The following is a 23,089-nucleotide window of genomic DNA, read 5'->3' as shown; positions in this document are numbered from 1 at the left end:
TCATCTCAGCTCCGTGTGTGTGTACAGCGCACGGCATGAAGTCACTGTGTGCGTGTGTGTCACGCTGCATGTTGGACTGTGTAGGCTACCTGCAGCGTTCTACAGGTATGAGTGACAGTTGCAGAACCGCAAAGCTGGAGGGTGGTTGGCGTTGACCTTTACCACACACACAGCTCTTGATGTGTTTTGTGTGTTCGGGGTGTATGCTTACGTATTGCTGCCTGCTTGGCTTGGTTTCTGGATCTCTATAGAGACGGATATGAACATGTGCTATATATAAAATTTTTAATCAGTGCATGTATGGTTGCCCACCATTTCCTGGGTGCTGGAAAGAAGGGGAGAACTGCTTGGCAGTGACCCTCGCGATGCGACTCTCTTCCTGGGCCTTCTGAGCTGCTGCTACCGCCGCCTCAGCTTTACCCTGTGCGTGAGCCGTCCTGAAACACAGAATAGTAAAAATAATAACTTTAATTTATATAGCATATTACAAATTTTCTGAGCAAATTTTCTGTTGCTGAGCATTTTGACAGCAGCAACTAAATGAAGCAAACATTTGAAAAAAACGCATATGAGGACAGCTAAACCATAGTAAAAGTAAAAGAGAGAGAAACGGTTTGGGAAATGTATTTAAAAAAATCAGGAATGTTTTTCCCCTAAAAATATATTGAAATATGAAACTTAAATATAGTAACTGACTCAGCCCACTCAGCCCTGACTGTAACCATTGTTCCCTTCACTACATTCTGGTGTATATGGTTCATGAAAACCCTTTAAAGTCAGTCAATAAAATCTTAAAATCTATTTTAAAACATACCAGTTTAACATAAATGAATACAGCACAAAAGGCCAACTTTAATCTTTAATCTTTAAGGGGGACCTATTCTGCTCATTTCCAGTTTGACGTTTTCATGCTTGGACTATACTAGAGCACATTTGCATGAACTACAGCTCAAAATTTCAATTTAATTCAGTTCTATTTTTATATAGCACCAAATCACAACAGCAGTCACCTCAAGGTATTTTATTTTGGACAGTAAAGACTCTACAACAATACAGTGAAACCCCAACAATCAAACCACCTCCTTTGAACAAGCACTTGGTGACAGCGGGAAGGAAAAACTCCCTTTCAACAGGAAGAAAGCTCAAACAGAACCAGGCTCAGGGAGGAATGGCCATCTGCCACAACCGGTTGGGGGTTAGGGGAGAGAGACAGGACAAAAAAAACCCAAAAAAACCACACACTGAGGAAATCGAGCCACAAAAATAATCCTTGATCCTCTGGTGCATCTCCTCAGCTCATCCACTAGCTGGAATAATCAATTGTGTCTCCTTTCCCCTTCCTTCAAGCAACCATATTATGATTGGCAGACCATTGCAAGAAGAAGGTTTGACCAGAGAGTGGGTGGGGCTTTTGCACTTATGGCTTCAACTGTGCGTACAAATAGACACAGTTGAGGCTATAATTCTTTTATTTTTATAAAAAGTTTGTAGAACAGTGTTAAGTAGGAGTTTTTAGCTATACATGTCTAAAAATAGGGAATATAAAACAGTGCAGTACATTAGAGGGAGATAAGGAAAAGAATAGAATAAAAGAAAAACCACTGTCCAAAAATACTGTAATTTTAAAAAAGTCATTAGAAACTGACCTTTCGAACAATAAAAGTGCCAACAATGCTCCACAGTGTTTCAGTTTTTCACTGATACAGGGGTATTTGTGGCTGAGCCCCGGCTTATTCACACAGCACCTACAGAACACACCAACTTTGCTCCATTAATTAGATCCCGGTGTTTGTAGCCCAAAGGGTGATGTCGCACTGTAGTAGCTTGAACACTTGCATAGTTAAAAGGAAGGTTAAAATCTGTTTATTGTCACAGTTATTCTAAACAGGGACTCCCTTTAATAGATTTTTTTTAAATAAACATTGCTAAGTATCTAGCTCATTATATAAAAAGCGAAGACACTGTGAGCAACCTTTTTGGCTGACTGTTTCTCAAACTAGCAGAAAAAGCCAACAGCAGTCATATTGGGCATCACAGCATCACGGCACATTTTTACTGATTCTGTACCTTCCTGGAAATCCAATGGAGGGATTTACACCACTCTTTAAAAAAAAAAGAACTTCATTTAGTGCTTTAAATGGCAGAAAGCGCTGTCTGACACGCATGTCCAAAACCTACTATAACTATTTGAGTGGTTTGAAATCTGATAACCAAGAAAGTCACAACATAAGACTGATATGTTTTTCATATTCAACAAACCATTCAGTAAGGCCTTGCCCTCTGTAGTTACAGTGCTTCTGCTACTTTGACATATCTTGCATTAAAAGAAATGCTATTCTGCATACCTTGGCTGTATGGGTATTTTCCCCCAGAGAAGGTGGGTTATCTGGGTTTCCAAGGCAACAAATGTTCATATTGTCATGATCCTGGGTCCTTTTGACCCAGCGTTTTGTGTTTTCTCTTCGCGATTTTGGTTCTGTTCTTCCTCTGGTTAGTGTTTACTCTGTTCTGCCCGTGTGTTCCTGTATCTAGTCCGCGTTTCTTAGTTTGTGTCCTTTCATGTGTAAGTTCCTGTTTTATTGTGAAGGTCTGTGTCTTATGTGAGTGTTTTCAGTTTGCCTCCCTAGTCTCGTCATGTTAATTACTCCCAGCTGTGTCCCCACCTGTATGTAATCCCCCTGTGTTCTCTGAGTGTATTTAAGTTGTGTCTTCTGTCATAGTAGTTGCTGGTTCGTCTGTGTTGTTTCCCCTCGGTCTCCCTGCGTCTCTCCGTGTATAGTTCTCCGGATCTCCCTGCATCTTCGGTTCTGGTTTGTGTTGTTAGTTTACCCAGTTTAGGTTTCAGTTTCATGTTCCTAGCGCCTTTGTTGTTTGCATTTTTGTTGTTAATAAACACTCACCTGCACCAGAGCTGCCGCCTTTTGGTCCTATATATATTCCACACGGCTTGCCCCCGCAAACCGTGACACATATTAAACATGGATAAAGTTTAGAAAGTGAGGTCAGTGTATGTACAATTTCCCAGAGGAACCCACCTGAGGGATTAATAAAGTTTTATCTTATCTTATCTTAAGTATCTCTCTGAGCCAAATATTCAGTTCCAGGCAGTTTATTTTCCTACTGTTGGCATCAGCTATAACCACAGAAGCTCCACCCACCTGCTATTAAAACATTTTGCTTTGCAGGGGCTGCCAATCAGAAGAAAGGAGGCTTAAAGGCTGTGCTTTAAAGAAGAGAAGCTAAACGATTAATTTTAGAGAGTGAATGAACTGAAGTGCTGCAGTATAAGACAATCAATGATTACTTTTTGAGATGTGAATCATGCACAGCACCTCTAGTAAAGTCCAAGAATTGAATAAATAAATAAATAAACTGAGGTGTAAATGAGCATAATAGAGCGTCTCAGAGCCAAGCAGGTGATTTTTGTCATTTTTACTCTGTGCAGAAATTACGTCTAAGTAGGAGAAAATTTATGAATGCCAAAAAAAAACACAACTGGAGAAAAGGTCATAATGCTTTGGTTGTATAATAACATTTTTCCTGTCATTATGGAAGCTTGACTAACACACCTACATCAATCACATCACTGCTGTGCCCATATAAAGCATTTATTCTGGGGTATTCTTATTAACAGAACCGGCATTATTCATTTTGTGTTTATATGGAATCTCTTTCATAAAAGACACCTGAGCCAGAAGGTGACAAACACGCGCAGGCATCAGCATATTACATGATACCTCAAACAGAAGCTGCGGAGGGACAATTACTACAGAGCCACAATATGATGAGATAGCATGCATTCATCTGTTTACAGGCGCTGTAATCTTCTGCTTGAAAATGTGTTTACTATCACAAAATAATTCATCTCACTGCCTCTCAGGCTGTCAGGCTTTTCACATCCCCTTCATCTCACTAACAGCCTCTTTTTCAGTCTCCTTTTTAAAACCACTCTCTCACTCTTTCTGTTATTCCTCATTTTTCTTTTTGCCTCTCTCTAATTGCCCCTGCCTTCTTTATAACAAACCCCTTTTCATGTACCTCTTGTCCCACCCTCTTTTCTTTCTCTCTGGTAATATCAAATAGATCTTTTCTCTCAATTACAACCCTCCTCTCCCCATCATCTCTATATTTCCATTCACCTATCTTCCTCTGTCTATCCAAGGGCTCTCCACTCGTCTACAAAAGCGTCTCCATCCGTCCCTTTTCCCTCTCTGGGCAGTAACAGTCTTGATGCAGTGTTGCATGTCGATGGCTATTGATTTTTTCTTCTCGGCCTCTCTGTTTCTCTTTTCCCCTCTGTGGACTCTCTGCCAGCATCCACTGTGTCAGGCTCACAGCATACACAACACCACCATGTGAGTGCACGCCTCCTGGTTGTAAGGGAGGTGAGGTATAAAGAAAGGGAAAAGACTGTTTCCTTAATTTACACAGCATAATCAAGGATAGTGCTTTTTTAATAAATAAAAAAATCTTCATGTGGTTTAAATGTCACGAACACACAAGCCCACTCTTAAAAAAGTCTCTCTGTCTAATTCTGTGTCATCCTTTCCTCCACAACTTCCTGTCCTGCTCCCGTCTTCCCAGGGAACAACCTGTTTCTGGATGAATCAACTGCCTGGAGAGAAAGGAGCTGCCTGTTCAAAGAGGGCTCGATTATACAACACAGCATCCTGTCCAAGAGAAGACGAAAAAAAAGAGCTACAGATGGAGGGCAGGAAGAGGAGAGGAAAGGAAGCAGAGCTGGAGGGAGGTGATGAGGAGGAGGGAAGGAGGACAAAGGACAGGTACAGTGTGAGGATGGAGAGTGAAGAAGATTGGTGTGAGACTGAAAGAAAGATTGAGTTAAAAGATGTTACATATTCGACATTACCAAATCACTGTCGGGTTAATTGTGGGAAGGAGGATAACCAGTGGTATCCTAGTCATGGCAGGAGTGGACAGGAGGAAACAAGCTAGCACTGTTGCTGCTATATTTTTATGCAGACCTGGATTTTAGTACTATCATAGTCTTATCATATTCAAAGCTCAGTTAAGAAAATAAAAATAAATAGGATACCAAAGGTTTTGTTGTGCTGTTGGGAAACGTAGCTGACCGCAGTTCCAGATTTCAAAGTAAAATTTGAGATATCAAAATAAAAGGATGACCAAAATGAGCAAGTCGGACAATCATTCACACTCCCATTCATACCTGTGGCCCATTCAGAATTGTCAGTTAACCCAATCCATGCATGTCTTTGGACTGTAGGTGGAAGCAGTCTGCACAAGAACAGGGACAACATGCAAACACCACATAAAAAAATAAATACAATGAAAAATAATTAGGGGCAGCTTGCCATAAACTTGAAGTATGTGTAAATGTGAGTGTGAATGGCTGTCTGCCTCTGTGTGTTAACCCTACAATAGACTGGTGATCTGTTCAGGGTGTACTCTGCCTTTCAGCTTTTGAAAGTGGCGATAGGTTCCAGCACTCCACCCTGTAGGCCTGAATTGGATAAGTGGAAGAAAATGGATGAACAAACAATGTGTTAATAAAACACAGCAACAACAAAACTGACAATAACTCTGCTGAGAAAGCAAGGAAAACTGTGCTCACGTGTTAGTGACAATCACAACAGAGGCCAGCCTGAAAGCTTATCCTCATATATCACCTATTTAACATCATACTGTAAGACTTCAAATTAGCATTTGAGACAATAAATTAATCAAGAAAGTTTTTACTGAGGTCACATATTGCATGAGAAGTAGATATATTTCCTAATACACGTCTATATAAATAAACTTCTTGTTGCAGCCGGAGGAGTCGCCCCCTGCTGGTGTTAAAAAAGAACAAATTTTAAAGCCATTTCAGCATCGGCTTCACTTTGTAAACGTGGACCTGTCTAAACCTGTCTACATTCATCATTTGTATACAGTCTATGATCTGAAACAAACCGGTGGCCTGACTTAATGCCAGACAGCAAATCTTTGGGTTTGGGGCTGTTGCTAGGGAACAAAAAAGCAAGTTTCTCAAAACGTATGATGGCTACTACAGATACAGTATCTGCACCACAGAGGTTGTGTAGAGCACCTGCTGTGCACAGTAGTGCTAAAATAGATCCCTAAAAGAAAGAAATAAGGCTTAATAAAATATTGTATATTCATACAATCCCCACCCCCACATCTAACTTACATCTCGGAGACACCTTCTAAATGTTCCTTAACTGACGGCACACTTTGAGAAAGCCGCATTGATGCTTAAAACGTGACACATTCAGAGGACACTAAATGAGCAGGGATATCAAGGCCAAAAGGACAGGCGAAATAATAGGACAGGGGACATGAGGAGAATGAAAACAGAGCGATGCAGGAGATACGGAGGAAGACAACAAAGTGCAATGAGATGAGGTTAGGAAAGAGACAGGAAGAGAAAGTCTAATCCGGGGCTCACGCTCTAAGCTCCTCCATCATCTCTGTCATCGCTCTGAACCAGTTGATGATGATGAGGATGATTCATATCTCACAAAGCTTTCCGGTTTGCATCACTGCTAATAGTGTGTGTGTCTGTATTACTCATGTTGTGGGGATATAAATCTGTCTAAACAGTGCCGGGACTCCAACAAAAACAAGCCCCCATAAGGTAAATCTGTCAATTTCAGCATGGACACTTCCGCTGTGTCTCAGTTGGGATATTTCTGTTCCTAAACTTCCACGTATGGAGGCCAATCCATAACTTTTAGTGTTCCACTGTGGGTTTTTTCTATCCAGGCATGCTTTTACGGCATTGGGATTTCCACACTTTGCACAGAAGATGTCAACTTGTCTGCAAATGCTTGCTAGCTACTAGCTGAGCTGGAGTAAAACAGCTTTAAAAGCCTTAAAACACGCCAACCAGAAACAGAGACCAGTGGTTTCCAGGAGGTCACTCGTCTCTAGGCCTGTGTGACCGTTTCAAAGCAGCTCTTATCAGCCTTTAGCAACGACTTGCCAGGAAATGCGCATTATTCCCTTGTGACTGGTGCTTGCCGAGTAGTCACAGGCAGTGTCTAGGCCTTATTTATTTGACTCTATATTGTCACACATCCAAATTGGTAGAGAGAGGCTAAACTCATGCGGTTAAGCTGTCGTGTGACTGCAAAGCCCCAGTACTTCATATAATCATGCTCACAATAGTAAGTGTAAATACTGGAGTACACAGTATGAAATACAGTTTTGGATTAAAGTTAGAATAAATCACCGGCAAATGAATGTAAGTCAGTGTAACGCCCTGTGAAGTGATGGAAACTCAATGTGTGTGTGTGTGTGTCTCTGTGCTGAACTTTAGGCTTACCAATGAAACGAGGTCACAGAACTTCAGCGACTGGAGTCCTGTGACACAGTGAGTCACTGGTACTGACTAATCACAGGTAGCCTGATGAGAAATCAGTTACATCAGCACATGTGACAGCAGTAATCAGGGCACATGAGCTTGGTATCGCACACACACACACACACTCACACATATAAACAAATCTGGGATTTACTGTAACATCAGGCACGTGGACAGCTGACCCTGAATTTCTACCAGCTGTTGGATTCTCTTCAGGAGATAAACCCGACCCCTGACCTCACTGCTTGCTGCCCTGCCTTTAGGAACAAGTAGGATGTACATTCAAACTCAGCCTATGGACAATTTTAGACGCACATACACACAGCAAGAAATCGACGAAAAAGGGCCACAAATCCTCACACATTGTGCTTTCATTTTGCTCAAAGAGAACTGAAGCAATTATCCTGTGACTGTTTCACCTCTCAGGGTTTCTCCTGGTGTTCCACAAGGAAATACCCTGCTGTTCTGTTCTGGGACGCACACACACACACATACAGAGAGGCTGTTCTGTGCTGTGCTACATTGCTGCCCGAATCTGGGTTAGACATTTCTGTGTGTGTGTGTGTGTGTGTGTGTGTGTGTGTGTGTGTGTGTGTGTGTGTGTAGGAGAGCGGAGAGCTAGGCCAGGCTAAAACTGTATGTACAGTTAGGTTATTCTGGGCAAGTAAAGTTGTGCCGTTATCCTAAATCAGCAACCTGCTCTGAGCAAATATTTAAAGCATCACCACTTTGTTACTCATCAAATTAGTAAAATCTGCATGTTACCTCAGCAATATGCCGACAACTTCATGCTCCAGTCTCAGAACCCTGATGTTAAATGATGAAAAACAGGCCAAAATAAACGTACTATACTAATAAATTGGACTTTACCATTTTGTTTCCACAGAAGCATAAATATATATATATTTATGCTTCTGTGGAAACAACATTAAATGCTTAATACATCCTGAATTAGGTTGGAGCATTCACTAACAACGCAATCAATTGACATCATGATCTTTTAATGACCCAACTCAGGATGATATGTTTACAAATCCATGCTTTCAGAGGGGTTTATTATCATATTGTTGCCCCTTACTGCCCTTGAGCTGGCACATCTTGCCCACAGCTTTGACAACAAATCAGCAAACCAAAGAACCCCCCCACAGTTTTGCACCTATGTGCCAGTTATGTGTGAATAAGTGATTTTAAAATGCCTTACTTGTATAAGCTTCTACATGTTTACTAGAAAATGGTTCTTTCATACACATGTTTACCTCTCTGTGTAATTTCCTGGGCCAAACATAACCAAACTGTGAGTAAGAATGAAAGTAATCAGAAAGTAAAACCTAAAGGTAAAAAACTGGTTCCAGATGAGTCTGGGATTTCAGGTGTGTTTGTGCCAACACTGCCCTTCCTATTGTGGACTGTGGGCTTTGTAACAGTGGAAACACTCAATCACGCTAGAGTAAAAATAGAACAACAACCTCCTTATGACTAGGAAAAATCGGTTGTTGCCCAGTGATTGCATTGGATTTATTTTGCAGTCCAATTACAAGTATTTGCATCAACTGTTTTTGATCTCAAGGCAGTCAAACAGTTCTTCAACTCAGAATGACTGCTTGATTCAACTGATTGTACTCTCATTATACTCCTATATTCATTTATATATACTTTCCCCCACAATCCTTATCTGGTCATAGCACATAGCTGAGCTTGGTTCTGCCAGCGGTTTCTTTCTGTTAAAAGGGAGTTTTTCCTTCCCACTGTTGCCAAGTGCTTGCTCAAAGGGGGTGGTTTGATTGTTGGAGTTTTCTCTCTGCTATTGTAGCTGTAGAGGTTACTCCTGTTGTGATTTGGTGGCAGATACATAAATTAAAATGAATTAAATTGAATATTAAGTGCCAGTGCCATTTTGCAGTTACATTGTCATCCTGATGAAACTACGTCCCATTTTGTGGAGGAATCTTTGAATCCCTGTATAACATCTATGAGGTTCTAAGGGGCTGCCACGGTGATGCAACCCCGAGATCATCTCCAGCTGAACTTAAACAAGGAACCCTTTAAAAGCCATGTCAATGCGTAAATCACTAAATTATGGAGCCGTTCTTATTGCATTATTGTGAAGCACTTAGGTATACCTTTGGTTTTAAATGTGCTATATAAATAAAATTGTATTGTTACAGCTCAGACTGGACTCTGATTGTAAGCAGAGTCTAGAAGCAACCGATTTATGATTTTCACAAATTTATCAGTTTTTTGCCAACTTCAGTCCATTCAATCCCAAACTGTTAGCAGACGTTTTCCTTCTTCTTGACTTGTTATTGCTATCTTGATACATCAAAGTCATTTTGAAGGCAGCAATTGACTGCAAGAGGTCACAGACCTGGTTCCTTTGAAGCAACCATTTCAAAGGCAATGGGATCGCCAATCGTCCCACAGTCTACAGACATTATTTTTGCTAATGCGGTAGTAAAGCTACTTTCAGCTGGGGGTCACCACAGCAGGTAACTCCGCATTTGTGATTGTTTTATGCCAGATGCCCTATCTGATGAAACCCATTCAGAAGACCTTACATGAGTTTTTTCAGATAGTTGAAACAAACAAATACAGGTGCGGGAATCACAAAGTAAAACAGGAAGTACATGGGGGTTCAGACAGGAGGGGAGAGAGAGAGCACAGGAAGAACACAGCCATAACGGGCAGGGGAAACATGGAATAAACACAAAGAGAGACGAGGGCTCATAAATACACAGAGGGGCACACAGGGGGTAAGAGTCACGAAGGGAAAACACTTAGGGAACAACACAACAGGACAACTCAGGAAACATGGCCTAAATAAGGAACGAAATACAAAAATACAAGAAACTAAGAATACTGGGCCAACATGGCCCAGGACCATGACATATTTAAGTTCACACACAGGTGTCCTACGTAGCAGTTTTAATAGATGAAACTCAACAGCAAGAGACAGCAAAAACCTGCAGAATGTTGGAAAAACAAAGCAGTTGTCCATGGGCACCACCTAGATTGCTAGTTTTGTGGTCACACTTGGGCTTCAATAAACACAACACAGCACAGATTAAAGCTACATGAAGATGTGTCTAAGAAGACAGTTGCAGCTCAGAAGGAAAACACTCTACCAGTTTGTTTCTTAAACACAACCATGACACAAGCTACAGACTGGCCACTACCATTAATCTAATTTTAAGTAAAGATATGCCCAAACGCCTGCAATACCGTAGTTTGCATTTAACTCAAAATCCCAGCACACATTGCAAAACTATTTATATTGATACGGATGCCTAGTTTCGGTTTTGTTCCAACTGCTATCATGCAAAAATTTCATTTAAATATTGTTTGTGTCAAGATCTGGGTTTATCTGCTTTAAGCATGCATAAAGTGGCACCCTACTTTAAACAAGGACACTCCGTCCCTCCTCAAAAATAATTCAGGCCTACCCACTTGTGCATGAGCTCTTGCCTTCCAAATATTCAAGCACAATTTAACTCAGCATTCATTAGCTTAACTTTTACGGCATTAGTCTTTATTCCATATTTTGTGTCTTAGACCTGCAAGATCAAGCTGCAAAGCACCGTTTCCAACCACACAGCTACATTTCATGTTATGTTAGAGACTTAGGATAAGATTTTAGGTTGTATTTTGGATAAACATATAAAAACTGAGGTATGACTGCAACAAAGAACAGAATATGCGACCTAGAATATATATATATTTTTAAAAAGAGTTCAGAAAGAGTAAAAATGAAACTGGTGCAAACCACAGAATTAAATGGTGACGAGGAAAGAACAGATATAAACCAGGAAACCCTGCGAGTATGAAATGAATTATACCAATAATGAAATTTAAGTTAAATTGTTAAATAAGTCGGCATTTTATTAAAAATGAAGGAAGACACTAGGCTTAAAATTGGAATGTAATGACCTCTGAAAGCGAGAAAAACTTCATTATTTCAAAGTAAAAGTCGCACCACTGACGTCATTCTGTGTGGCAGATATTTTATGAAATTTAAAATAAAGTTTTAAATAAATATATTCTAGATATATTTTAAATACGGTGACTGAGATAAACACTGAATATTAGATGAATAAACTTTGTTTATTTGAACACCAATAACTAATATGACTATTTAGTGAACTGAAGGGATTTTTATGCCTTTAAAACCAAAAGTCAGCACTTTCAGTGTTTTACAGAGTGACCCAGATGTATCAGTCTGTGTCCAGAGAAAGGTCCACAATCTGAAGCCTAATTTAGCATCGACAGGTAAACTGGAAGCAAAAGTTACTCACCCATAACTCAACTAGCTACTACAGCAAACTAATGCACTTTTTTATTTTTTATTTTAAAAAATGGTCTCTGTCAAGTTGAGCATTTAAGCACAGTTAAATTCATAAAGTAGTTCTCACAAGAAAGATGAAACCATGGAAACTATGTGAGCCAACCTACAGTATGATGTTTTGGCCTGTGCTGTAAAAAGCCTACAAGTCACTACGAATGCAAATATATTGTCATCATAATATAAGAAACCGAGCGGCTGATGTGTTTGCTACCTTTAATTTGTTTTTCTTTCTTCTATGTACGTGACTTCTCAACAGTGTGAGAGGAATTAGTTGAGCAGCTGTAGCTCGCTGTGGTCACACTGCCCTCAGCGGAAGACCGTCAGCAGGACTAATAGGATTGGATCTTTACTTATTCAGCTCCTCATGCATGCACTCTACAAACACAGACATGTTCAGCAGCTTCATTCACGATCTACACAGGTAAGCTTATAAGCAAGAGCAGGTTAGTCTGTGAGAGAGTAATTCAGCCTCTCTGCTCTTTCAGGCGCTCTGCCAGTGTTGTTGGCATAATGCGGAAATCTGCCCTCACTTCTAATGGGTTTTTTCTCTCACTTTATTATGCCTTTTTCTCTTCGTCCCACCTCACATCATTTCTTTGACACCCTCTGGTGTTTTCAATATTTCCATTTTAACGAGCTCATCCATCTCAGAAAGCAACTTGACATCTTGCGGAAAATTGGCGATCTGCTCCTAAACGTATATGCTGTACATCATTAACAGAGTGCAAAACATTACTGCATTATTGATCTGCTCCAAGGTCAACTGCTAATCAGAAAAAAAACAGCTCAGACAGCTGCTTCACACGCTGACTGACACTGTTGTCACTCTGCAGCCAGCTGTTTCTAATCACACTCTTCAGTATCTGTTGTACAGAAGAAAAGGCGTGATCTGTAGCTATGCAATACTAACATGACAACAAAGCATGTAAACACAAAGTCACAGACAGAGCCAAAGTTCAGATCTTCATATTTGGGTGAAGCACAACCAAAACTGAGAGAGGACAATGATCCACAGCCCAAAAAAATGTATGGATTATATATAAATTATTTTATGACCCACATTCAAACCTTTAAGATTAGAAACAGAAGTTGGAGGATGTTATAACTGATTACTAGGTTTAAAATCCAGGAAGATTCAGACATTTTTATTAGCCAATTCACTGCTCCTGTGTTCTTGTGTTGGGAAAAATATCTTAACTCAAAATAGTCAACTTGCACACACTAAACACTTATCTCACAGATATAGAGCAGAATCTGGCTAAGCCTTTAAATCGAAGCTTTAAGTTTTACCAGTAGTCCTCCAAAGCACTTTAATGCATTCCATTTTATAATAAACAAACAAACACAAAACCTACAAACTGAGCCTTAAATTTCTTAAGTCATCACAATGTTAGGCAGGTTAATGTGAGTGGGGCCAGAAGATCAGACACATTAATATAGGGACTCATGTGTTTATTTAAGCGAGCAGGTGCCATCTTTGGGTCCGCTCCTCTCTAATACGTTCAAGCGTTTCGACCATGTGCTCCAGAAAGCATGAAGGCAACTTCTGGCTGCAAGAACAAGAGCTAGTTTGCTTTTCTGTGTTTGGCTCAATGACATGAAAAAAAATCAAAAAGAAAACAGTGTGAACAAATCAGAAACAGTACGAAGGGTGTGAAATCTGTTACACAAATAACGGCGCCTCTGCTGTGCAGGCCGTCCGTGCAGTGTCAAATTCTGCATGTGGAGTTCATGAAAGACAGCACATACTTAGCCAGCTGACAAAATTTATGTCACTTAGATATATGTGCGTAAATGCACAGATGCAGAACACCTCTCTCTCTTTACATGGGATGTCACACTTTGGTACCAAGTCGATGCTAAATCTCCAAAATCACAGCAGGACTTTTCATAACATAGATGCTACAGGTGGCAAGAGATCTACATGGAGATGTTTGAGTTTGAGTTGCCTGATCAGGAATTTAACAACTTCATGTTTTTTAAAAGAATTCAAAGAGTTTCATCTCGTAATGGCTTTTTTTTTTTTTTCATTTGTATTCCAGTTTTTTCCTTGGTACCTGTTATTTCCTTCCTGTCTAAGCTCTACAGAAAGAGTTTAAAAGCAGCAGCTTTGTCACCACCAGAGGTACTGTAGCCATACCCTGGATCCTCGAAACAACAAGGTCTGGACACAAACTAGGCCATGGGCCTACTTCTGATGAGTCCCCACTTGACAAGAGTATCAATGTGTATCTGTGGCTTCAGGTCCCAGGACAGCTAATTACTTTCTGTTTTGAGTCCTTAGCTGTAAAAAAACAAAACAAAACAAATAAAAAAACAAAAATTGTTCTATATTGCTGTCCAAAAGTTTCTTGCAGCTGTAAAGAAGGTCAGGGCAAGCCCATTAACATCATCAGACAGACTGCTCTCATTGTTTTAGCTGAATGAACTCAGTTTTAATGAGAATCAGCTCTCATCTCCATTCAGCAGAACAGCTTTATCAGAGTCTTAACAGCTCCAGATGGGCTTGTTTGGCTTGCCAATTTCAATCATTCTGTAACCCTAATTTCACCTTAACCTGAATATTATTTTTAATATGTCACTGATCTCAATTACATGGTAAAACAAAGCCATCAGCAATTGTTTTTAAGCAGAGGATGGACAGGTGAAAGACGGAAAAACAGCTGTTTTAAGATGGATTAACACATAACAGCACCCCGTGGATATAAACATGTTGATGCCTGGGCTTTTGAGATGCAGCCCTGGCACTGCCATCTTCCTTGGGGGTTCTGACTCACCCCAGGTAAAACTTGTTCATTTATTAAAGACGTGCCAGAACCTGGAAACACAGTTTTGCTATGAACATGTTTAAATTGATGTACCTAGTAAGCTGACTTAATAAAGAGGATAAAAGCATTGAGGCAATATAATGGACAAGTTGTTTAAACTATGGGAACCATTTTATAATAGTATCATATTAATCGTTTTAAACATTACACGTCCTGTGAGGTGCGAGTTTACTGCTTCTAAAGGATTCAAGAGAGAGTAAGTAGCAGCCAGGTGCTGCTAATCAGATTCATTTAAATAACTGATTATCAGAAAGTGTGAGCAACTCTGTAAAAGCAGAAATTTTGGCAGTTTGCTGGTCCCGAGCATTCAGTTCAGGTGTGTATTAACACAATTACAAAATCTTTCCAGTTATGGTCATCACAACAACTTCAGACCATGCAACATTCAGATAAACGACGAAAAACCCAAAAGCTACATCTTACAGGCCATGTGAAATTTGTGACAGGAAAATAAGAAAAAGACTGAACAAATACGGCTTGTTTGGAAGAGCTCCCAGAAGAAAGCCTCTTCTCTCTGAAAAGAACACGGCAGCACAGCTCAGGCTTGCAAAGTTGCATCAAGACTTCTGTGGAGACGTCTGACCATAATGCACAGCACGACATTTGGCAAAAACCCAACACAGCTTATCTGAACAAACTCCTCACACCAGCTGTCAGCACGGTGGTGGAGGGCTGATGATTTGGACTTCGTCTTGCAGCCACCAACTCCTCTGTCTTCAAAGTATTCTAATCTGTTGTTAATCTATGTTGGCCAAAACTGCATCACGCAACATCCAAGCACAGCAGCAAATCTACAACACAATGACTGAAAAGGAAAAAAGAATCAAGTCGCTGTAATGACCCAGTCAATGTCCAGACCTCAACCTTATTAAAGGCTCTGGCAGGATTTCAGGAGAGCTGTGCATAAACGAACAGCAACAAATTTAAAGCAACATTGTGAAGAAGAGTGGGACGAAATTCTCTGATTTTTGGTTAGCATCCTCTGCTAACAGAAATGCAGCATAGTATAACAGATAATAGTTTTTTTTTGCCTTTAGATGAGAAAAAAATTCACAACAACATTTTTAGTAAATATGCTAACACTTCAAGAAATATGCTATTAGCCTTATTGCTGATGATTACTGCAGAGCTGTAAATATGAGGAAGGTCAGAAAAGCAAAGCAAATTACAATCTCAGGCTCTTGGATTTGCTCTATAACATAAAAAAACGACAAATTATGAAGTTAGGGGGGAATTTCCCTTAATGACTATTTATTTATCGTTTTTTTTATTAACACTTAGAGAAATTGCCTGATCAGGGCTGTGTGGGTGAGATTTGATTAGCAGTGACCTTAAAGCAACCCCACACCTGGCATCATCTGTTGATTTAAGTATCACTAAATTCTGATTGGTGTATAACATAAAAAATGACTTTAAAAGCACTTTTTTTCAGATGAACTGTGCCAGCTTCAAACAACTTGAATTTTAAATTAACCAGGACCTAGAACATGACTTCATTAAAAGGTATCGCGCCTATAATTCCCTACCTGGAAAGAGCAATCTCAGCCTTTTGCCGGGCGATATCTGCTGCCTTCTGCGCTCCCTCCACGGCTCGGTCCACCTTCTCCCTGATCTTACTGGCTCGGAGGGGGATCAGGTTCTTCCTCTTGCCGCTCACCAGGATGTTCTGCTTGTACTTCCCTTCCTCTTTTGTGCCATCAGGAAACGTGGTGCAGCCATAGCCGTGCCGCTTGTTGCTGAGCCACTCCCCTTCGTACTGCAGCCCATCGGACCGCCGACTCACGCCGAATCCGGTCCGCTTGTCGTTCTTCCACTCCCCGCAGTAGGTCTCTGTTGCTGTGGCGTCCACATCGTCTTCAGCGACTGTCAGCTCTGTGTCTGCATCTCCAAGGCTGGAAAGGGTGAAAGGTTACATTAAAATAGTAAATAATCAATCATGGAAGGATCATAAAATGTTGAAATGAAACAGCCAGAGCCAGACTTCTGTGCCACGGTGACTATATTAAGAATATCTACTACTGCCAGCCATTAGGTTACGAGGTGGCGACTCAACTCAAAATAAGCCGGCTCAATCCAGCATACCTGGAGTTTGACGCCAAGCACTTCCATGTAACATCTAAGCCAGATTAAGAAGCTGAAGTTCACACAATGAATGAAACTGGCATTAAACTTCTCCTCAGGCACCGGTCCAGTGGACCAACATACTGACCTTTGACCTATAGTCTCCTTTGGAATGCATGCCAATCCATTTAAAGGCACTTAAGAAGAATGGGTGTTTGTTTTTTCCTTGAATCCCTGTCCTCCAAATGAAGGACAGGTCACTTCATAGTACGTCATTCCACTACCCTGCCACAGAGTTGATATCTGACTCACCACGTTGGACTAACCACGTTCCAAAGTCATTCCAGTCACAATCTTTCAAAGCTAGACTTCCTCTTGCGTGAATCAAGAAAGGAGACCACAGTAGGTGGTGTTATTTGTATGATTTTTGGTGGATAGACTCATGTTTGATTGACATACTTTTCAAGTAAACATTGCTGTTGAGTTAAAATCCTGCCAGAATTTCTTAGAGTGTTAAATGTCTGACTTTTACAGTAAATTTGAACTTTTCAGGGATAAATATATTAGATTGCATAACTAAAACATGACAACGATGATGGGTATCAGTATGATTACTGTGGAACTTGTCAAGGAAGGATCAGTTTTAGTTAACCAACACAGTATGCTGGATTTCTAAGGTTTATTTTGGGGCTTTTTGCCTTCATTTGATAGTTAAACAGTGTGGAGTAGACAGGAAAGGGCTGCAGGTTAGACTTGAACCCAGTCTGCTGCGTTTTAGTCATAAGGCATATGCATACCTGCTCAGCCAGTGAGCTAAACTGGTGCCCTAGTATACAGCGTGAAACAGGCTTCAAACTAATGAAAAATTATGTTTGAGAACAAAGGGTTTGGCAGATTGCCCCAAATTTGGATGAAAACTATATGTGCAAAAAGGTCTTTGTGGGTCTTTTATATCTGGTATCCTGCAGCAGCCCAAACCTACCACCTCTATTGTCCACGTGCCATTACCTGATGGTAGAGTTGATATCAGATGCAGCAGAGGACACGGTACTCATGCCAGCTTCACTCCTGAATGAGCTCTGTTTAGACCTCTGGGAGGCCAAAGAGCTCCTGGACTCTGACTTCCTCAGCTTGAGACCTGACAGGATGGATCTTCGAAAAAGCCCGCCCTTCCTTTTCCCCTTCAGCAGCTCAGCCTCGCTGTGCGCTGTCAGCACAAAACCTCCCCGAGACACCGCGGGGCTGCTGCCGCTGCTGCCTGTGCTGCACATGGAGACGCTGGTGGTCAGCGTGCCGGGAAGGGGGGGAGGTCCAGGAACCACTGCCCCAGTCCGGTCCAGCAGAGCTGTCCCATTGCTGTGCTCTGAACCGGAGCGGAGAGAGTTTATGGAGGTACGAAGCGGGGAGCGGATAACGGCTGCCATACCGTAAGGGACGCTCTGACGAACTCCGTAGCCATGACGCATCCCGCCAACCCACTGACCCTGAAATGTTCCTGAGGGGGAAAGAAGAAAACACTGATTAGACCTGATCAAGATCACATGGAGATGCATAAACAAACAACAAAATCCCAACCACTGACAACAATCAGTGCTTTATGGCATTAATGAAAGTCATGAAGTGATAATAATTCGCACATAATGATTAATTTGTACACCTTTACTGTGTCGACTGACACTATAGTTCCCACAGCTACAGAGTCAGATACATAATGAATTCAAAAACGGGAAGAAAATGGATTTCTTTATGGGTTAAATGAGGGATTTCACAAGTGATCATTTCAGTCAGCTGTTATGCAAAATACTTACAGTCGCATTAATTAAAATGTGCCAAAAGGTGCTGCCTAGAAATACCTGTCGTCAACACAAAAGTGTTAAACTGCAGTTGTTATACGGGTGTAGGGCAGCTCAAGTTAAATCCCCATAGAGTTTGTTGTTAACATAATGTCTGAGACTGAGATCCCCGAGGCCTCATCCACCTGAGACTGTCTAAATAAGGGATTTAACCCCTTAACGCCTAATTTTTGTCAAAACTTACATAAACGATAAATTTTAATCAATACATTGCAAAAAATGTGGGATGTAGCAAATATGATAAAAAGATTAAAACGAATTTAAGCACATTAATATTTAATTGATTGTTTTTAATTGCCTGAATAAATGCTTAATTTTCAAAAACTTTAAATTTAACTTTAAATTTTCTGGCAACAATTTCACAATTCAGGCTTTAAAGGTTAATATCTGTCCCTAAATATGGAGTTCAGAGATATATACGGATGTGATTGCACTAATGGTAATTTAACTTGAAATGCAGCATTATAAATTGAACAAAATAAGTGAAAATAATTATTCTGTAATGAGTCTGAATGACAGACGTGCATGAACAGGAAGTCTTTCTGTAAAATGGTCACAATATACAGGAAGATAAGTAATGCCCACAGGATCAGCCACTCAGACTCTTTACAAGAAGAGCAGGTCCAGACTTTGTGTACAGGGGTAACTGGGATCTAACAATACCCATCAGCAGAAAGAAACATGTTTAGGTTTTGGTCTCTAATGTTAATATATCTGCTGATAACAGTGGAACTCAACTAAAGTCAATTAGTAAATAATGGACTGTAACTTAACACTGCTGTCAATTAATTGCTGGCAAGCCAGTGATCAAATTAGCAGGTGTACCCCCTTTACAAATACATTAACAAACAAAAATAAACAAACAAATGAAAACGAGATGGCGATGGAGGTTTCAATGAAACAATCCAAAAAGCCACAGCATGCTCTCCCAGGAGAGGCCATCTTTTGTATACAGTGTGAAATATTTCCAAAACCTACAGCATATACTACATGTAGACTCAAATGTATTAATAATTTCTCATTTATATTTGCCTGTATTTTCCAATTTTGTCTCCTTAAGAAATTGTAGGAATGAAACTTTAACACCGTCACACATAGAGCAATTATGAATATCCATATGTTTAGGATTATATATATATATACATATATATATATACATATATATATATATATATATATATATATATATATATATATATATATGTTTTAGACTCACCACCAAATACGAAATGAAGAATTTGAAAAAACACTGCAAGCCTGGCAAAAACCACCCATAGGTGGGAAGGGTTTTTTTTTTTACCAGTAAATAGTAGCTATCAGCATGCACAACATCACAGCTTTCATCCTGCTAGCTGTCTGGCTGGGCTAGCTTCTCTCTGTTTTCTTTCTGCTTTGCTCTGCTGGTATCTTCACCATCGCGCACTCTTGTTTTTGATATTGAAGGAGAGGAGGCGTAAAGAGCAGTGAGGGGTTTGTGACATTAACACAGTGGGTGCTGCAGTTATGTGGTAAGGTGCACTAACCTACGGCTACTGTGACCCCGAAAGAACCATTTGATTTAGCAGAAGATTACTGAAGAGAGAGGGACGTCGGTTTTGGAGCCAAAAAGGTTTCCTGAGGTCAGTAAAAAAAACTCCTTAGCTCCATAGCTCAGCTTGACTTACTCATACCAAATATTAGTATTTATCTATAAAACCCTCTATTCTATGGTCTCTGGACTACTTAGTTCATTTAACCCAAAAATCCACATTTCAAAGTCAAACTAAAGACCTGAAATAACAATATAAAAACACCAAAACTACAATAGTTTCCCGGCAACATTTGAAAATGAAGGCATCTGCTTCTGGTTTTATTTCTCAATAAAGGCAATACAGACATGACCATTAAAGCATCATTAATGAGGAGTTCCTGAATGACTCAATTAATCGTTATACAGATGATAATGAAAATTTACTGGAGAACAGATTTAATCCAGTGATGTTTAGTTCATCTGTGAGTAATGAACACTTACACCACTTGCTGCAAAGTACTGATTTTTTGTACTCTCTGGTATTTAATTTAACTAATTAACTGTGAGTGCGAACGATTGTCTCTCCGTGTTGGCCCTGCGTCAGATTGGCGACCTGTCCACGGTGTCCAGTGGAGGCTGGGATAGGCTCCAGCCCCCTAGCAACCTGCAGTTTGGTGTAATTCATTCTGCATTTCATTCATTGCCAAGCATTTGTAGATTTCACTAGTTCCTCTTTTTTGTGTTCTCTGTGCTAAGGTGTTGGGAAGCAGTACAGGGGAGTGGCTTCCTTTTGTCACTCCCATTCATTCACACCATGAATCTGCACTGTCCGCATCCCTTGCTACATAACAGTCCCTATATCTCTGTGTTGCAGAAAAGTAGGGCATCTGAGTATGCATATGCATGCATGTGCCGTCATTCCTCTTTCTCTCTCTCACTCTCCATGGAAGTGTGTGTTCCAATAGGAGGCCAAGTAATCCATCCCACCTGCCCATACCTCTGATGTAACAGCACTCTGATTCATTCTGTAGCGAACGCACTCGCTCAAAACCAAACTACATGACCATATAAGGACTGCAACCACATTCTCTGTCTCCATCACAAACACACACAAATGTTTCCCTAGTGGGCTAAAGTGTCGGTGAAATGGGAAGTGCTGAATGAAGACAATATTATAAGCCAATCGTATTCCAGGACACATGAGAACATGATCACACGGGCACAACAAGCACCCAGACGCCGCTTTCAAAAAAGCCCGTGTGAGCGGTGGTGTTAAATCTGAACCTGCCCCCACGAAGTGCTGCCTCATACCACCACTCACCCCCCCACACACACAAAAACAGAGGCTGTGTCACAGACAGCTGGCGAGCACATCTGGCAAGGCCTTTGTAATCACATCAGCACACAGCTGTACGACCATATGAAAGGCGGATCAAAGAACACTCGCACACACATGCACAAACGAGCACCTGTGCAGCAGCTTGACGAGATCAGCATTTCATTAAATGGCCGCCAGAATGCTCCAAGGCCGGCGCAAGAAGAGCGAGCATCACCTGCGAGTGCGTGTTTGTGCTGACAGAGCAGAACGGAAATAACCCGCTGCTACAACAGGTCACGTTCATTTAAAAAGGCAGTTGTGTAAATGATTTTTAAAAAAGAAGCACCAGCCGCATCCAAAAAGGAAAAAACATACAAAATAAATTTTTTAAAAGTACGACTATTACACTGATTTTTCATAATGCTGCTCCTGTACACAAATGTACAAAATGTAAAGGAGTAACTGCTCACGGTTAAAAATAAAATTAGAATATGAAGCTGTCGGCTTCACCCACAGGTACTTAAAAACTCATTATACCAACACTTTCATTTATTACCAATCCACTTGAAGATATTTCTAAAAGAAAAAGAAAAAATCAGGGCCAAGCCTTTTGCTAATAACCCTTCAGATAGAAGGCAACAATTTAATTTTTCGTACTTCAATTGTCAGCTTTTGAACTACTGAATTTTTTATAGTCTGGCAAAGTTGACTGTAGTTTTGCATCAACCATACAAATATGACAATAAATGAGTACACTTCCCAAAATAATGAACTATCCCTTTAAATTAACGGTATGAGTAAAATGTGAAAAATGGGACAAGTGTTGTTTCATTTGCTGTTACAGTAAAACCTCCAAATATGAGGATTTCTTATGCTATATACAGTGTACTATAGGTAGTATGTAGTACACTCTGAGGGCCCATTCACTGTGCTGGACAGCTTGTTTCTGAGCTACTAGTGTACTAGTGTCTCTGTGTGCAGATCATTGTTTACAGTGCTGCTGTTTACAGTCCAGTTATTATAACAGATAAATATTTAAAATAGCTAACAACAAGCTAAACTGTGACATAATAATTGAACCAAGAAGTAACCGCTTCGGCACCGTCCTGCTAAGCTCAGTGTGTACGATGAGCACAGGAACCCAGAAGAACGTGTAAATGTTTTACATTGTCCTGTATACCCTACACATTTATGAACCTGTATTTATCCCACATTTCTAAACTACTGGATTATTATTAGCTAAATTACATCTAGGTTATTACTTAACTCTGTGATTCATAGACTTAAATACACTAATATTTCTGTAAATACTGAAAAAAGCAGTATAGCACAATACAAGATATCAGCAGCTTTAAAAATGCCTGCTACATTGAATCAGCACCTCTCTATAGCACTAACACACTGAAACATTGAAACCTTCAAGCATGTAGGAGTTATTGAAGGCTGTGTTAACTGCAGCTGGGTGCACCAAAGAAAATGGCAAGTGAGTGTGTAAATGAATAAATATATGTGAAGCAGTATGTGGGTTTGAGCTTTTTCATGACTTCTTGGAAGCGTATACCACCCTCAGTCTGCCTGTCGCTCTCCATGGTGCTGAAAAATACAGCGTAAGGCAGCTGGCAGTGATTTACTGCAATATCACACCTTACAGAGTCTTAACTGAAAGCAAGTGCAGTGGGGTAACTGTACAGGAGTTTTCTGACAGAAGATACACTGGATTGGATTATCCTGCCGTGGCTGCACTGACAAAACAAACACTGTTGGGATGTCAACGCCTCAACCTCAGGAGTACAGTCGCAAGGAGAATCTGCTCCACAGCTCCCACGCCGACAAAA

At 40.5% G+C, this 23,089-nt stretch overlaps 1 protein-coding gene across 2 annotated transcripts in view; it reads right to left on the bottom strand.

Annotated features, from left to right (window-relative positions):
• jph3b (junctophilin 3b) overlaps positions 1 to 23,089 on the bottom strand; it is a 62,162-nt gene that overhangs the window by 17,068 nt on the left and 22,005 nt on the right. For both annotated transcript variants that reach the window (XM_085280505.1, XM_085280504.1), the window contains exons 2-4: positions 17,582 to 18,068; positions 16,039 to 16,404; positions 313 to 437 (exon numbers count right to left, since the gene is read on the bottom strand). In XM_085280505.1, the coding sequence (XP_085136631.1) occupies positions 313 to 437; positions 16,039 to 16,404; positions 17,582 to 18,039 (949 nt within the window). In that variant the 5' untranslated portion in view covers positions 18,040 to 18,068. The remainder of the gene's footprint in view (positions 1 to 312; positions 438 to 16,038; positions 16,405 to 17,581; positions 18,069 to 23,089) is intronic.

This window comes from Mchenga conophoros, linkage group LG7 (assembly GCF_057382185.1).
Source record: "Mchenga conophoros isolate Kocher_MC1m ecotype Shallow Benthic linkage group LG7, M_conophoros_male_GT1.1, whole genome shotgun sequence".
Lineage (NCBI taxonomy): Eukaryota > Metazoa > Chordata > Actinopteri > Cichliformes > Cichlidae > Mchenga > Mchenga conophoros.
This window is presented reverse-complemented; position numbering and strand designations above follow the sequence as displayed.